Genomic DNA, 17,880 nt, shown 5'->3' with positions numbered 1-17,880 from the left:
ACAAGGGCCTAAGCGGCGCGGTGACGTAAGAGGCGGCAACGCACCTGCGCTGCTAACACCGCTGTCATGTGATCAGGGTGGCTAATATCTGATGCCTTAGGTGCTGGCGTGAAGATGTGCCTTTCATCCAAAGCAATAGTAAATAAATGGAGCCTTTGATGAACGGGTCAGTTGTCTAAAAGATGCGCAGATTATAATCTTGTGAATCAATTAATTCGCATATTTGCACAGTCTACTGTTGAATCGAGGAATTACTCAAATGTAATAGGACTAGTACACGGATAGGCAATGGTAAAGGCAATTGACCACTAGAGGGCACCACGCCGCCTTGTTTCTCATATAGCGCCCTCTGCTACCATCAATCATCAATCTATTGAATGACCCAGCATCATGAGGGCTGATCACCACCTAAAACTCATTGCAGGAGAAAAACACCAAATGACTTGCAGGGCATAGCATTCAATCTATTTTACTTGGTTTCATTTTGTATTCATTACATTTTCTCATTTATTTTGATATACCTAATATACATCACGATTCAGCCAGTATTTTACATTCAGCAATTTTAGTAGATTGCATTATTTCTAGTTGTATTGTTTGTATTTATTGTCTGATGTCATAAAATACAAAAATATACAGTTTAAGACATTGTCAAATTTTAAAAACTATGGTGCCATGGTAGAATCTAAGAATGTATCATAGTATATCATAGTAAACCTGTACACCTGCACCTGTACACCTGTTCTGTAGTATACTACAGAATATAAAACCACGTACCATGGTAGAATCTAATAATGTAAAATGATTATAGCAGCAGTAATAATAACAATGAAAACTGCACAAAGTGATTTGGAAGCCTTTATTGTGTTCCATTTCATTTTTGTATTCAACCAAACAGTAATAAAGCCTGATATTTTAGGCAAAACGAGTTTGTGTCGGACATTTGCTGCACACTGCTAAACAACTAGGCTTCTATAAGAATTTAGTGCAAAAACAGTACCATATACAGTACATAATAGAAGAGGGTATGCATTATTTACAAGGTATCTCGGTGAGTTGCTGAAACAAAGAAATCAAATAAAAACATGCCAAACAATACTGTATACATTTTAAATTATACTATAAAGTTAACCCTGATCCATTGGTGTGTGAGTGTATTTTGTACTTTATAATAATGTTTGACAAAATGATGTATCAAAGGAATTATATATTGTGCTGACCAAGTACAGAATGGAATGGATCAAAAGTCATTTAGTTTTGTGATGTTTTGATCTCTCAGTTTCAAAAATATAGAAACTGGAATCATTGCGGTCCTTTCTGTCTGATATTGTAGTCTTCTAATCCTGCTTCCAGGTACTTGGTACAGTTCAGGGATTGATTATTTTTTTATTTTAAATATATATACATACACACATCTTAATTAAGCCTAATTGAGAAGATAACTTAAATAATTTAGTAACTGAGTTTGACACCCCTGGTACAGCACAGTGGGAATTCTTAAAAAAATAAAAATAACTACATGTATCTATAGACATAGCAGAGAAACAAAGTCACGAACACAAATCATTAAAGAAAAAACAGAACACTGGCTTTGTGTAACCATATACACTAAGAGCTCAACAAAACTGTGTAGAATTACTGTATAAAGACACCAGAAAGAATCCTAATGTAGACACAAGTACAACAGCAAATTAATAAATAAACAAATACATATCAACTAAGAAACAATGTTAAATTCCTTGTAAAAAGCATAGGAGAATTGGATGCTTTCAAGAAATGACCAGATTCTAGAATCCTTTGGCTACAAGCAAAGAAATCTTACTTATGTTCCTCTGTTTGGACACTGTAAGTCCAGCTGAGCTTTCTTGAACATGGCGTTGTGAGTGGTTTTAGTGTGGACTGTGGGGTTCTTGGGGTGTTATGCTATCACACAGGGTATTTGTAGGAACTGGTCCAAACCCTGACCACATCCTCTCTAAGCTAGGGCTGGCCAACCCTGGTTGAGCCTCCATCTTACAGGTGTTATAGGACACCCCTTACGTCATCAAATTATAAAGATCTGGAGACACATTCTGAGATATTAAGCAGGCGTTTTGGTAGATTAAGTTGTTGAGAAATTTGAATACCCCTTCAGCCCTAACAGACCAGGTTTCCATATATTGAACACAATTCCTGATTGACTAAAAAGTGTTCAGTCTTTAGAATTTGGTAATTCAGCGTGACCGATAAAATGAACCTAATGCTCATTGTCAGATCTCACAGAGCTCCTGGTGTGGACCTAAGCAGAGGTGATCAGTTGTAACAACCTAACCCAAGCCAAACAAATGTGAGACTGAGCCTAAATATACTAAAGAAATTGTGAATTCACAATGGTTTTGGTTTCTCTCTACTTCAGGTTTGGGTGGCAGGTAGAAATCAAAACATTTGCACATTTTAGGGACATATTTTTAATTTGCTGAAGATTGCACCAGCACATTAAGTCTTCGTTAGGGCTGAAAATGTAATCAGGTTATAAAATAGACATCTGGATCATGAGTTAACAGAAATATAGATGGGGTTGGCTTTTTAGTGTCACCATCACAAAGAAAACAAATTGCCCACCTTCTCAAAAGATTCCACAGAAAATGGCGGCACGAAACATTTACATTTTTGTGGGGATGATTTTCTCTGCTACATACATGGCTTTACACTTCAGCAAAAAAGGTGAAAAGTTTTTTTGAAATATGGTTTTACAACGTGAAGGAACCACATATTCCATTTAAGTATCAGCGCTCTGCGAAATGTATTTCAAATCTACTTTTTGTAAAAAGGAACCACTTCCATTTTTATTTATTCATTTTAATTGAATTTTAAAAACAGCAAAGTCTAAAATTGTGCTTATTTTTTTTCCACTCTTAGTCAAGGCTGTGACAGTATTATACATGATAAGTTATTCTCACAGAGCTTGACAATCTAACATGCACTTTAATATGGTCTACTGTCTTTTTCTAAAGAGTAGGCTGTCTCAGAAAGAAGGAGTGGAAAAGCATGCACATCTTTCAAGTAAGGCCAGAGCCACCTGCTACTAAACCAGGATAAGTCTAATAAAGTTATCATAGCAGAAAATGCCCCAGCAAAAGAAAACAAACCAAACCAAACCAATGAGAAGAGCAAACTTTTTTCTGGATTTGCCTCCTGTTTCAACAGCAAGAAATGGACACTAATTCAGTGTAGAAAAAAAGACAACCTTTATAATCATTCATTCAGGATTATTTTTTTATACTTCTTTTCCACATTGGTTTGGCTTCCTTTCCAAGAATGTATAAACATCTCTGATGATGTTATTAACAGAAAGTCAGAATTAACAGATGGTTGGTTGTTTTTGAAAACTGAGTCCTGCATGCCCAGAACATGAGGGTTATAGCAGATTTATTTTTTTATGTCTTAACTGATAATGGGCTGGAAAAATGTGCCAAGCTCTCACAGATGCTACAGACCATGCTGAAGTGGTGCTGTATATCTGATAGGAAAAAATAACAATTTACACAGATTATTCTGGAAAGCAAAGGCTGAATGCACACACAAAACAACCAAAAAACATTAAACAGGATTGATGAGAAACTGCTCAATGAAGGGGTGAGTCAGTGGCCTAGTGCGACTTTGTTATCAGGGGGTAAGGGAAATTCTGACTTAACTGTACCGATTGTGTGAGACTCTCCGACGGGGGTGGGGGCAGCTGTAGTGTTTGTGAGATTATAAAACATGGGACCCGGAAAATAACAGTGAGTGAGGATTGTCACTTGGGTGGCTGTAAAGAATATTTTACAACAGGACCTGAATTTCCAAGTATGAGTTATACATTTCCAACTGGAACACTCCGAACCCAACCCCCACTCCCCCAATCAGGGACTCCCCAGATTTCATTGAGAAATACCTATGGGGTAAAACAGCAAAGACCCAGGTGACAGAAACTGGAAAGCATATGGGTCACAGACAGCATCTGTCCAAAATACAGAAGAAAAAAAACATACCATCTCAGCATATGTTAAAATAGCAACTTGATGGTGTCCAGATGGGTGTGACCAAGTGATGTCTTTCACAAAGCAAAGATATCACAGATACCCTCCAGTAACAAGACCAGCGAACTACTCTACCCTGGAGCAAGATGTCACTTCACCCCATCCCGACTTCAGCACAATTCCCAGAAATCCTAATACTTCCATATTTAATATTACTTAGCCTTGAATTGAGGGAAGGCTGGAAGAAAGAAATCTTGGGGCAATCAGAGGAAAACTGCAAGGTATATGGGTGTTTACAGGGTACAACCGGGTCCTACTGTCAAGCTCTCATTCTCAAGATCTTGTGGCACATAATTCAGGGATGACATCAAAATTAGATATACCGATAAAGAGGTATATAGTTTAATACCAATCTCCCTCTGTTGTGAGTGAAAGCCATTCACAGATGGTAATGTCTTGTCTTTTTTTTTGTTTCTTTCTGTATTGCACTTTGGCAATGTTTCAATGCCCATGTATGATAGTTTACTCCGGTCGCAATGCATCATTAATATTGCGACATAGTTTTCAGCACCAGCCATAATCCTATTCCAATAACTTATAAAGAAATAGATAAATACATTCATATAGAATTACATTAATATGTCATTACATAAACACCCAATCACACACACACACACACACACACACACACACACACGTCCTTCTTTTAAATATATATATATTTATATATAATATTTACGTCTTTTTCTAGAGATAGAGGCAGTTCTCTAACAGTAAATGAAACAGTACATGTATGTATGGGCTATAAAGTGAAGCTTAATATAAATAAGTTACTCTATCTGTGTCTCTAAGTCTTGTCCTGGCTTTGCAGGCATTTTTTCGGGAAAGTTTTATTAATGGGCACAATTTGTGCTTCTCTAGGATGGCAAAGGGTTTTTTCCAGTGTATCTGGGATTTCTTTATTTAACTTCATAACTGTGATTGCACAGTCAGGAGATCCAGCAGATCCATGTGAAAAAAAGGCAAATGTCTTTCTATGTTTTTTCTTATGGAAACAGTTATCACAGCCATCCACTTGTCTCTTATCTGATGTTTTCTGCAGGATGCTCTGATACGGCTTCTGCTGAGACCATGAAGCATTGGCTGGATTCTGAGCAGATTTCAATAAACTACCCATAGCCCAACCCTCGGCTGCCCTGTAAATGGACCACACACTGTTAGAAAGTGGGAATGGTTTTGCATCTTGAATTAACTTTCCTTAATTGGGCTCACTGCTGCACATGCTCTGCATGTTAAATGGAATGATGGTTTCTAGCACAGCAAGGCCCGTGATGCCCCCAGTCTGTTTATGACACCAGTTAGAGGATACAATGCAAGTAGGTACCTGAGCAGCCACCAAAATCACTCATGATCAACGAATCAAGCTTGCCCCTGCTGGATCCTCAACCCACCCTGGCCAGGAGGTACGTGGCCCATTGTGCGCGATATATATATATATATATATATATATAAGTGTTGTCCCACTTCCTGATCTCCTAAAAAACAGCATAAAGGGAATGGCCTTGAAGTTGCAGGGCAGTGGTACCCAAACGTCAACATTATTCCCTAAGTGTATTTTCAGGTACATGTGTTTGAGGTTAATTTATTGATCTTGTGGAAGTCAAATCAGAAGCTATTTTTAACACATTCATGAATTGTTTGTCTGCAGAACTTAGTGAGCAAGACCCACTCCAGATAATCCCACAGAAACACTTAGAATAGGATACGGAACAGGTTAGACATGAAAACCACTGAGGCGGATGGAAAGACATAAACCCTACCCAAGATAGCTTGGTTATTTCTTAAAATAACTTGCATTACTTTCAGAGGCTCTCTTTTGTGCTTAGAAAAGGCAAGCACTGGTGATTCATTCAAATATAGCGAGATAAATATGGCTGTGATTTAATCGAAATTTAAAGTATTACATACCCCTCATAATCAATTCACGGATCCTGAATGAAGCACATTTCTTAATTTTTTAATTCCAGGGTTTCCTCTATTATTTTCAACCGCTTTAAAACATGCTTTGTTAGTAATGTTAACCCCCCCCCCTAGCAAATGTGTGCCTATCCTAGACATTTTTGGATGGTTGAATATTTTTTAGTTCAATTTCACTTAATCCTCTTTCAATTAGCTTTGATAACGCAGAGACAGTAAGTATATAGCAGTATACAGAAACAATTATAGGAAATCCGAAATTGCAACAAAATCATGTCTCAATTTTGCAAAGCTAGATAACTAATGGTCTATGTATATCAACGCAGTACATTTAGGGCACAGGAACAGTGATATATCCCAAATCAAATGCTTAGAAGTTACCTTCTACTTTTCCAGCCAACTCCCAGATTAGGTGATAATGTGTTGTAAGAAAAATCTATTGCTTACAAGTAAGATCCTTTTTAAATTAATTTGAGCGATCTTGTTACCAGTAGGTATATCTTGGGCAAAAAAACAGAGAAAAATAAATAAACAAAATCAAATAAATAATGAAAATTAATAAATATTTTCAATCTTGAAATGTATACCTGATTTGTACCTGTTTTTTTCTTGACCTGAATTGTATCTAAAACCATGTTGTTAAGGGATTCAACTGCAAAGAAAGTGTGTGTTTTTCCAGAGAATTCCTGTGTTTGCTTGATTTTCTATTGTCCCAAGGCATGTAAGTCCAATCACTTAAAAAGAAAACAAACAAACCAACAAATAAATAAATCAAAAATCTCTCTTTAGGCAATGAGCAATGCTGTTCTCTAATAATAAGCGTTAACAAACCTAAACGAAACACAGACAATCAATTGACACCAGTTTTTGGACTGGTGCCACTCCTGGCAGGCCTCACACAGAGGCTGCTCTCAATAAGGAAGGCGGACTTGGAGGCTCTCAGGCTGCTCGTCAGCTCCAGAGCGGTCAAGGTGTGGTGCGGCAGGGACCCCGCATCCTCTGCTCTGACTCCCCGAGCTCTCAGAGGATGGTGCAGAAGAATTTCTTCTCCCGGAAGGGGTTCTCGGAGGCGGGCACGGGCACAATGAGCGGGTCCTCTCGTATGTGGGCGTCACAGTACGCCATGAGGTCCGCTGCGGCCTTAGACACCTGAGAGCAAGACAAACAAACACAAAACAGTGTCATTGTGGCTCAAGTCCCCGGTACAGATTACAGTGTAAGCCCTGGCAAACCTTGGTGACTTAAAGGTTGCAACTGGGTATTGAAGCAGGCCAGCAGGTCAGCTCCTGCCCTGAAGGCACCCGAGAACAAGAAAAAGAAACAAACTATCGTCATCCTTAATCAAGCCCCAAAATAGAAATAGAAAATAGAAATTACAAGATCTTAACTTTCAAGATCTGGTGATTACTGAATAGCAGATTATTTTGCAGGTATTAAAGTATGATATCAGGTTCACTGCTGCCTTAGACACAGACTTGTTCTGGAGTTGTCTTGACCAACAGGGACTGTGTTAAGTGAGGCGAATAAAGGGTTTGGCATTACCTATAAAAGTTTGTCCATTTTCTTATATATCACAAAAAATATTTCAGAGACCTTGTTTGCTACAACAACAACAACAACAACAACAACAACAACAACAACAAACCATGACAGCCTTGCAATAATGGCAGTGTCAGAAACTAGGTCATTCCAAGATGGCAGTCAGTTAGTGCTGAAAGGGACAAAAACAAGAAACACAAAAAGCAATGACTTGTACTCTGGTCATCGCCTTTCTCTTTGAATTGCGCTGCACTTTGACTGGTGTATTAGACTGACATACTTTCTGACAGTAGGCTGTCACTCAGATGAGCCTGTCATTGTTCATTTTGTCACCTACAGTGATACCATGTGATCGGGAATAGTATCAAAATAAAAACGGGATTATATTTCGCCCCTGGAGATGATACCAAAATGTGAAATTTCAGCATCAAGCTCAGGGACTTGGAGGAATGGCTACTCCTGGGGGGAAAAGAGAGAGAGAGAGAGAGAGAGAGAGAGGAGAGAGAGACATAGCTTCTGGAAAGGGCTGTGTTTATTCCACTTCAGTAACCCCACACAGCAGCACAGGAAACAAATGACAGTCAGCTCTCATCCTGTGCTTACCGTCCTAAAGGAAAGGAAAAAAAAAAAAAACTGCCTGTCTGCCTGCTGAGCAACCAAATGAGAGCAATTAGAGCAGACAGTCCGGCCGCCAGGCAGCCTTTTCGAAAATATTAACGGCTTGCTTACTTATTGAAAACAAACCGCATTTACAGCTTAGCTAAGGACAAAAGCACACAGTACCTGGGGCAAGAGATAAGCAATTCATAATGTGGAAAATCCCTGCTCTCTTTTCTTTAATCTTCCTGTATAATAAGGTGTCTGTTTTTGTTGGCCCCCTTATACCATGCCAACCTATAGAGAGAGAAGAGTAGGTACTGTTCAGGAATGTTTCTGGGAGGGGGGTTCTGTTGCTGTGGTATGATGTACATTTTTATTTATAGTTTACAACTTGGATCTAGTGAAGCTGAATTTGAATGTTCAGAACAGAACAAAACCCCAAAACATAATATTAAATTAAACATAAACGTCATACTTATTTAATAATTTGAGATATTTCCTGTCATATTTTCACAAATCACATATCTTGCAGATTTTAATGTTCTTATTTGATATCATCTGACAATTAAATATCACAGATCTTGGTTAAGTAGTCACTGGAGGAATCAGTCAGTATAATATTTTCAATCTGATTCGGTCTATAAAACATCTTGGAAGTAAAAAAGACACAACTCTTGCCTCCGAACTGTTCTGTTAGGTTCAGACATCAGTGCCTTTGTAGACTGGATAAAATGTCCAAAAGAACATTTGGGGAGACATTTTCCTTAAAAGTAATTTCCTAGATTTGATATAACTAAGTAAGGTGTTTGGGTCCATGGTATAGCTAAACAATCACAGTCCTTTACTGCATGAAACAGAAATAAGGAGATGGCTGAGGTATTACTGAGGGGCTTTCTGAACAGGTGTGTTTGGAGAGGGTGCTATAAGGTGGTCAACAACTGTGCAAAGGTACTACACAACTGTGTGTTTGCCACCTTTTGTGATGTGTTGCTTATGCTTGCTGAAAAAACCTCTTCACGGCAATATCAGAATACAGCAAATGACAGCTGACGTTCGGACAAACTGCGTCAGCGAAATGGGGAGCAGCTGCAGACAAGCCGATGTCAGGGACAGGGCCACAGGTGAACTCGGACACGGACCCATCTGTGTTGATCTCAGACCCTTGTTTATCTCCGAGTTCAGTATTTGGAAAGATCCAGCAGCAGGAAATTCTCCAATGGGCGTAATAGCTGGGCTGTGGACTTTCTGGGCTTGCAGTGCAAAACTTGCAGACGTGTGTGTCTTGAATTGTCAAAGACTTTCTGAAGAAGCATGGAGTCTTTAAAGACTAATTTACGCTTACACAATGCGTGCAAAAAGGGGGGAAACAAATCACAGTTTATTTATTTTGTAAGGCATAATTTCAGTGTTGATCATACTTCATCTCATGAGCAGGAAACTATCATACTATACATCTATACGTCTGCCACATGGAAGGGTCATAGAGTTGTATAATGAAATACACACACACAAAAACAACAACTTAAATCTGCTAGAGGATCATGGTGCACCCCACCCCACCCCACCGTATGCTGCCAGGCCATTGCAGGGCAGCCCCAACACATACACATGACAATTTGGAGTCCAGTTTCCTTCAGCACTTGTTCACACGAGCTGTGTTGTGCCTCAGGCCGGTCCTGTTGTGTTCAAAATCTGAAAACGCACAAGATATAGAGGATGGCAGGAAGGTTCAGTGTGTCATCTCCCACCAGCATGACACACAGCACCGCTGCAACCCAGGGAGACAAGCTATAATTATATTCCCAGTGATAGCGGCAGGGCCCTCTAATTACCAATATCACATTCCACCGTGCGATTGAGGAAATAATGAATACTCCTAACCGCTCTCAGCTGAACATGTACTTTGTTCCTACAATCGATGCCTCCCTTCAACTGGCAGTACCATAATTACATTCGGAGACGTCCGGAAAGAAGCAGTCCTCAGTACATCTGAGGGAGACTGCTTTTCAGGGTGTGTGTGTGTGTGTGTGGGGGGGGGGGGTTAGGTTAGGTTCTGAAATACAGAAAACAGTAACAATAAGTCATGCACTTGTGTCCTCAATTCCCAATATACAAAAAATTCCATTGGTGTGGGGAAGTGCATCTTGTTCTCATTTTGCAACCAACACCTACTTGGTTGTTGTGTTTTGTATTATCCTTTTCAAACATTGATTGGAAACCCAAATGTGCAGGTCTCCCTACAGTTATGTGGCCTGATCCAGACTGACAAATCCTGTGATTATTCGTTATTCCTGCGTTTTTGCTGTAATGGTGTATGGTGACACAGACTCGAAAGGCTAATGATACAGGCGCGCTCGCACTGATGAACTGTGCCGTGCTTCCCGTTTAAAACAGGACAGAAAGGAAGAGAGCGCAGGGGGAAAATAAAAATGTGATGAATAGAATAGTTTTCACTTAGATAATTACAGTGATCTTCCCCTGATGCACAGGGTAATAGTTGATGGTAAGTACACTGAACACCAGTTATGTAATTAAGAAGCTTTAGATAATGTCACAGCCCCTGAGAATAGTGCCTCAGTCGGGTCAGTTTTTAATAAAACTCATGGCTTCATTAAACACACGGCATCACCAGGTATATTTGATATTTTCAAATAAACTGTGTCTAAAGTCAATAAAGCACGTTAAGTCAATATTGAGATTCTATTAACAAAATGCAGTTATAGACTTGTAACTAGGGTGTTGTTCCCCTTTATAATGTCACCTGCAGAGATTTGTCAACAAAAACTAAAAGCAGTCCCTTAGTCAAGCTAAAAGCTAACAGTAATTATATTACTACACCTTGTGTGACCCTGAAATAGAAATCTCAAAACATGTTTTAATTGTCATATGAGGCACGTTAGCTCACTAACTTCTATGTACAGATCACTAAATATCACTAATAATTGACATACATTTTAGGTTTTTAAATAGATTATGAATAAATTCGGAATTTAAGAAAAATGTTAATATATTTTTCTGTGTATCAATGGACAAAATGGAGTCTTTGGCCACCTAAGCCTCTCAGGGGCCCCTAACATGTCATCCTAATTTTCCACAGACCTTTCCCAAGCAAAGCAAGGTGATCAGTGTCATGGAAACACCAACGTAAAGTCACTTAAAAGGGTGTTGGGCAGCCACGTGTGGCCAATATGGCCTGTATGTGCCATGGCATAGAGTCTGCCAGTGTGTGCAAATTGTGCAGGAGGGATGCAGCACTATTCCTTCAGTCACGAGCAAGTCAATCAACTCTGGTTGATATAGGTGGAAAACGCAGTGGCGTTGTTCCAGAATATCCCATAAATGCTCTATTGGGTTCAGATTTGATGACTGAGACTGTTATGATATATCTATATCCGGGCACCCACTTGTGCTCCGTAGATGGGGGCACTGTCATCCTGAAAGACAGCCCTACTGGATGTAAAGAAATGCTGTAACGTGGGGTGAAGATAATCACTCAGTACCATTAAGTAGCGATTAGCATTGCCTTTGCCTTCTGAGGGAATTAGTGCACCCAAACCATTCCAGGAAAATGACATATAGACATATAGTCTTACAGGCACCCAGGCCTGTCCTGCAATCTTATACATGACCCTAAGCATGCTGGGATGTTACTTGCTTAATTAACACATAAGCCACACCTGTGTGGAAGCCTTTGCTTTCAATATACAATATTCATATTCAGGCTGTTTTCGTCTATACTAAGGCCAACCAGAGAGCCGTATGCTGGGATGTTTGTCTCAGAGTCTTCAGTTTCCAGGGCTACAGTGTCATCAATGCTGCAGGCCTTATCTGGGCATCACAGCCTGCACTGGGCCAGCGAATGTCATCCACCCCTCTCAGAGCAAACAACCCCTCGGTACTAAACAAAGAATGCAATGTACAGCTAATGTTCAGGGTTTAGCCTACAGATCCAGCCCAAAAGGAGTAAATATATATTTTTATTTATTTATATGGCATGGCTGGGGAACAGGTAGTCACAGCAACTCATTTGCAACTTCGGTCCTAGACTCCAAACTCTACTATGAGAATACATTTTCAAATTCAAGTTGACAGACAAAAGGTACTCAGTAGAAGGCAAATATATATGATACTATCAATCCCCTTATGCAAGTTAAGTGCATTCAATTGGAATAGTAATTTGTCAGCTTTTCCATGGCTTTACCACACATCGTTTTCAATGGTTTATGTCACATTTTTCTCTACCTCCCAATATTTTACAATGTATTGAATTTGCATCATGGTACATCATGTTTTAATTATACCAACGCTTATGCTACTGTTAAACTGTCCGTATTAAGCTATATTTACTACCTTTGCTGTGCCCGACTATACCTGCATAGAGACTACCAATTAGGTTTTAGCTCCATCATCCCACATACATGCCCAGGTCAGCTAGCTCACCACCCCACCCACACACCATCTCTGTACCTTTATCCTGTCCATGCAGGCCTCCATCTTCAGCTGCTCCACTGCTTTCCTGGCCTGCGATATACTGGCTGTGCTGTTGTTGGCCATGCCGTCCTTCATTGTGGCTTCCTACACAAAAGACAAAAGCAGGTCAAAAATCCCACAGCAGCACTGTAGTAGAAATGAATTTGTTGGCTGATTGGGTTGGGCTTGAGAAGAGGACACCATCTTTCCCCTTAAATCCTGGATAATTGCATCAACCAAGAAATAAATAATACTAATAATACTAATAATATCTACTTCGTAGCATACCATTACTTTTTCTTTCCTTACATACTCAGATTTACACAATTAAATGTTTAAGTCTATCTATTATTAAGATCATAGGGATGCTACAAAGTCATACCTTTTGTATGTATGTATGAACGTATCTATTTATTTATTTGTAATTGTTATTCTGTAAGTAGTAAAATTATACTACATCTGGAAAAACAATGCTGGGAGGGCCTTCTTCTTTAAAAACATAAAATCAGGATATTTGCTAAGGAAATGAAAAAGACTGCTACCTAAGATGAATTTCTAAAGAGTGGTAGAACATTCCCTACATTTTTCTAAGCCTTGAAACCTCCTCTTGATTAGTATCCTCACATCTGTGCTTCTCTTTTTTTCTTTTTTGACTTTTGTTGTCAAATGAAATAGCTGGCGTACAAACGCAGTTGATGTTACGGCCTGCAGTGTAAAAGAAAGACTTGGCAGCACTTAAATGTCTTTTAAATTCAAGTGCCCTGTTGCTCTAATGCGTGCTAATACAGGAGACTAGTTTTCAAAGTGAAGCCTGCTCCAGTTTGTAGAGGCTGGCAGGCAGGCACGCTTCACTTGATTAAATTCAGCCTCCATGCCTGTGCTGCTTTTAACGTCCATGCAGCGATATTGGAAACAATTATATATATAATATACATATATATATGCTGCAAATGACTTAATCCCACTTTCAAAAATTGCATTACCACAATATGAGCGGTTCTTAGTGCAGTAATTGAGCTGGCACACTGCATATCCCAGCATTTCTGCATGCAGAGTCACAGTAGCTTATTTCAATAGATCGATACCGATATCACGAAAAGAAAAGGTCTTTAAAAAAAAACTAAACTAAAAAAACAAAACTGAGGTACACTGTAAAATTAACAGACGTGGATTGACTCTAACACATTGTTATGGGTAAAGGGCAACAATCTGGCCTTTCTTTAATTTGTTATTTATCACAGCCACCAGAATGATCTTGTGAAGACACAAGCTTGCATTCAGACCTGGGCAGCTCAGACTACATAACAGTTGTAGGGGTGTGGAACAAGCAAACCCACTACAATATAAGCTGCCTCCCGGGGTCCCTTCGACCACTAACACATTTTAAAGTAATATTCGATATGTGTAAGTCCAGTGTAGATTCATATCAGTAAATAAAAGTGCTTTTATGTTATCCAACTGCACATGTTCATATTTAGTCATGTGCAGTATGAAACAGCACAAGGTGCTGTCTCAGTCTCGCATCCGAGTGTCTGATCTGACCAGCTGCCCGCTAAGCCACAAGACCGGTCCCCTGACTTGAGGGCTTTCAATGCTCTGCCAGGTTCAGAGAAGGATGACATACTCTGTGAGCAGGACAGCAGGACCCTGGGACCAGGGTTGGTATCCACTGGATTAACTATACCAAGGCAAATGAGCAAGGTGGGGCAAACTGTTTTATTGGTACACTTTCTGATGTTCTTGAATACTTCAGGAAGTGTGTAGTGCAAGGTAATACAGTTCCCAAGTACACACACACAAAAATAAACTTATATTTCAGTATAATACCAACCTATCATGCTGAAGGATAACATTATTAAGCCAGTAAACTGAAGAATGCTCATCCCAGCTTGCCTGATACGTATTGAGGTAAATCTGGGTAAATGACCTTGCTTAAAGAATACCAGGGGTTTGGTAGTCTGTCAAAAAGTGCTGGAAACCAAGGGAGCTTGCTGGAGCGGCTATCCTTTACGCCTCAATCAATCACCCTCTTAGAAGAAACACTGTACAGAACTCTGAATTGGAGTGGCGACAACAGCATGTTTTATTTCAGTCCTTAATAACCATAATAATCTTTCCCAAAAGTTGACTAATGGAAGTGTTTTAAATTCTCTCAGTGTCAATCCCATGCTGGTTTTCTTTTTATAGGAATAGTAAAAGTATTTTGCTGCCCCCCGCCTCCACACATACACACCGTACATATAATATATGGCTCTTTGATACAGCATACTAATGCTAAAAAGCCAAACGGATCATAAGGTTAGACCAAGTTTGCTTTATACTATAATATATAAACATGCTTTGGGTGACTGTGCCAAAAGAAAGACCCAAAGATCAACACATGAAGAAACGGCAAACGGTAACCAAACCCACTGAGTTCCAGACTGGTGCAAAATCCATCCCCGAAAATTATGGTTTTACCATCTAAAACCATAAGCATGCAATTAGCCAAGTGGAAAACACTGTTTTCATTGTTAATGGATGAGCAAACCTCCTAGCACACTAGTTAATGACTTCTGCTCCTCACACAGGATTTTTCAAACTGATATATTGTAGTGGAGCGTGAAAACAAATAAGTGTTTTGTATTCTATCACTGTATTATATCATTGTATTTCTCCAGCTACATATTAGAAGTGATTGTCAGGGCTCGCAGAGGGGCGACAATTATCAAGAGGAACAAAGGCATTAAAAAACATCAATGGAGAAGAACAAGGAAGAAGTATGCTTTTGTATTAAAAATCACTTCCAGTCTCTTAGATTGCTATGCAATTTACTCCTTAGCTGTGCAGCTTTGAGATCATAAAGCAGACACTCCAATATGAAGCTATGGGTGGCACTTCTGAAGACATAATTGGCAACATTTACATTCCTAAAATGAGGGGAGGAGGGGTGTGTTTTTGGAGATCTCCTTGCCTAGTCCACAAACTTTGTAGTGGATTGGGTACGGTGGCTTGAGAGGCAAAAAACTAGACTGGTCAGTATCCTCAAGTGAGAGAGCTGAGCTGGCCAGACTAGCCTTCAACTCGTATTCAGAACCCAGAAGAGGACTGAACTAGGAGTATGGATGAGGAGGGTATTGCACAGCTTGCTTGGATATGATTGCTCATGCTAAAGCTGTTTTTTCATGGCATGTTGAAAACGCTAAATTAATTTTTCACTCCTGGGCTGCTATAGATTGCAGGGTTCAGAGGTCGACACAGAGAAAGCCCCACATCTGTTCATGGAGAATACAGCTCCTCTAATTAGAGTATAAAAAGTCGCTGAATGTCTAATGAAGCAATTGGGCAATACATGTGTAAAAAAACATAAAGTCAAGATAAAACCCTCCAAGACAGATAGTAAAATAATGCCTAATGATGCTCACAATCATACAGAACTCATAGCAGGCAGAGTATTTTGTGTAATGTGGATTTTCTTTTCTTTTTTTGGAAAGGAATAGTGCTATATTAATGGATTTGTCAATGGGTCTGAATTAAGAGATTGTGTAGGATGAAAATGTAATTGCTGTGAAAATGACTTCTTAAACAATGGATTTAAAACGGTTTGTCTGATATCATATATACAAAAAAAAAATCCTTGACTCCAATCTTTATGATTTGAATACCAATATCTTCCCGCACTTATGATTATGATTTTCATAAAAAAAAAAAAAAAAAAAAAAAAAAGTGTTATGGGGATAAAAACAAAACAAAAAAAACAAAAAAACAGATCCAACCTTTAATATTTTTAAAGGGCTGGTTCAATTGTGTCAAGAGGCAACCATTGAGAAAAACTTCACCCTAACACTACTATATATGAAGTCCATTTCAATAAACACTTGTGCTGTAGCTCAAATCGGAATTCCTTAGGTTTTCAAAGACCAGTGGAATAGCACCACAACAAGAAACTCCTTCATTATAACTACGGAAGCAATATTTCAAGACGGCAATTAGTCAATTAGCGCAGCAGCCGTCAGCTCCTGCTAATAACCGAAATTCTAAATGGGACGATTGATTTATATATATATATATATATAAATATATATATATATATACACAAAAAGGAAAATGACAGAAAGACAATAAATTAATGAAAGAGAGCCCCATGTCTCTGCGAAGGGTGCGTTCAAAAGTCTCCCAATAATCAACACATTTTTTCCCCTGATCTTTTTGAATACAGCTTGATTCTTAATATATATAGCATGCCTCCGACATGCAACATTATTGTATACAGTCCGGTAAAACCGTGTTCCTGTGCAATCTTTATTCAAATGTGCTGACCAGCAGCTCCAATGTCGGATTGCAATGAAATGCCTGTCAAACCCTGCCTATAACATGCACATTCTAGGTATTTTTCAGTGCAATGCAATCCAAGGCTAAACATTTCTCTCTCTCGCATTGTTTTACATAATTGCACTCCTACCCCACCCTCCCCAGCATCTGAGCAATTCAGCTTGGAGTTATTTTATGCCCACCTCGCAAATATTGCACATATTCTTCCCTTTTCCTTTGCATATGAATAATGCTTACTTACTGCAACAACCATGTTGATGATGCTCTGATATGTTACCGAAATCGCTGATTATTGCCTCTCCTCACCGTGCACTGAACCCATCATCAGACACGAAAATACGTCTTTACACAAAATAACTCACCCAGTAAATAGACATTGCCTACCTGAAGTGGACGGATGATGATTCGATATTCAGAAAACGGGAGCGATTCCTGCCCACAAAAAGGATCAGTAAAAATAAAGCAAGTGGAGGGGGGGGGGAACTCACATCCAGTTAAAGAGAAGAAAACACGGCAATGACACGCACTCTGCCCAGTCACAGTGTAAGCACACTTAATGAGATAATAACCAGTTTAGATGCTGGAGCTTCATGCTATTAAACCTGTTTTTAAGCTCCTCACAAGCGGCGTGGGGGGGCTTTTCCTTTTGAATCTGAGACCCTGGGAGGACCGCACAGCCCAACCTTGATGGTGCTGGACTTGGAGAGAGAGAGAGAGAGAGAGAGAGAGAGAGAGAGAGAGAGAGAGAGAGAGAGAGAGAGAGAGAGAGAGAGGGTGATAAATGCAGTTGGGGAAAGACCTTTTTTTTTCCCCTAGGACGACGAGAATATAGGGCAAGGAGGGGTGTCACACAGCATCAGACCCCCACAAAATGAAGCCTGTGCTGGCGGAGGTGCGACGCTGAATGCGGCTTCTGCCCGCAACCTTGACCGCTTTCGTGCCGCTGTCGGGGACGGGACTGGACTCTCCCCCGGTGTGCCTCTCC

At 39.6% G+C, this 17,880-nt stretch overlaps 1 protein-coding gene across 1 annotated transcript; it reads right to left on the bottom strand.

Annotated features, from left to right (window-relative positions):
- Positions 1–5,994: 5,994 nt before the first annotated feature.
- Positions 5,995–17,579, bottom strand: gng4 (G protein subunit gamma 4). Its single transcript, XM_066696921.1, has 3 exons — positions 17,280–17,579; positions 12,582–12,689; positions 5,995–7,124 (listed from the first exon to the last, which is right to left on the bottom strand). The coding sequence occupies exons 2-3, from the start codon at positions 12,678–12,680 to the stop codon at positions 6,996–6,998; spliced, it is 228 nt and encodes a 75-aa protein (XP_066553018.1). The 5' UTR covers positions 12,681–12,689; positions 17,280–17,579; the 3' UTR covers positions 5,995–6,995.
- Between the last annotated feature and the right edge of the window lie 301 nt (positions 17,580–17,880).

The sequence above is a fragment of the Amia ocellicauda genome, chromosome 23 (assembly GCF_036373705.1).
Source record: "Amia ocellicauda isolate fAmiCal2 chromosome 23, fAmiCal2.hap1, whole genome shotgun sequence".
NCBI lineage: Eukaryota > Metazoa > Chordata > Actinopteri > Amiiformes > Amiidae > Amia > Amia ocellicauda.
The sequence above is the reverse complement of the archived record's forward strand: the minus strand, read 5'-3'. Positions and strand labels throughout refer to the sequence as shown.

What these genes read in the sequence shown, in the direction of transcription:
- gng4 (XM_066696921.1), bottom strand. Translation starts at nt 12,680, where the DNA reads ATGAAGGACGGCATGGCCAACAACAGCACAGCCAGTATATCGCAGGCC. An exon ending in CCTGCATGGACAGGATAAAG is followed by an intron (nt 7,125 to 12,581) that starts GTACAGAGATGG and finishes TCTTGCTCTCAG; the next exon opens with GTGTCTAAGGCCGCAGCGGA.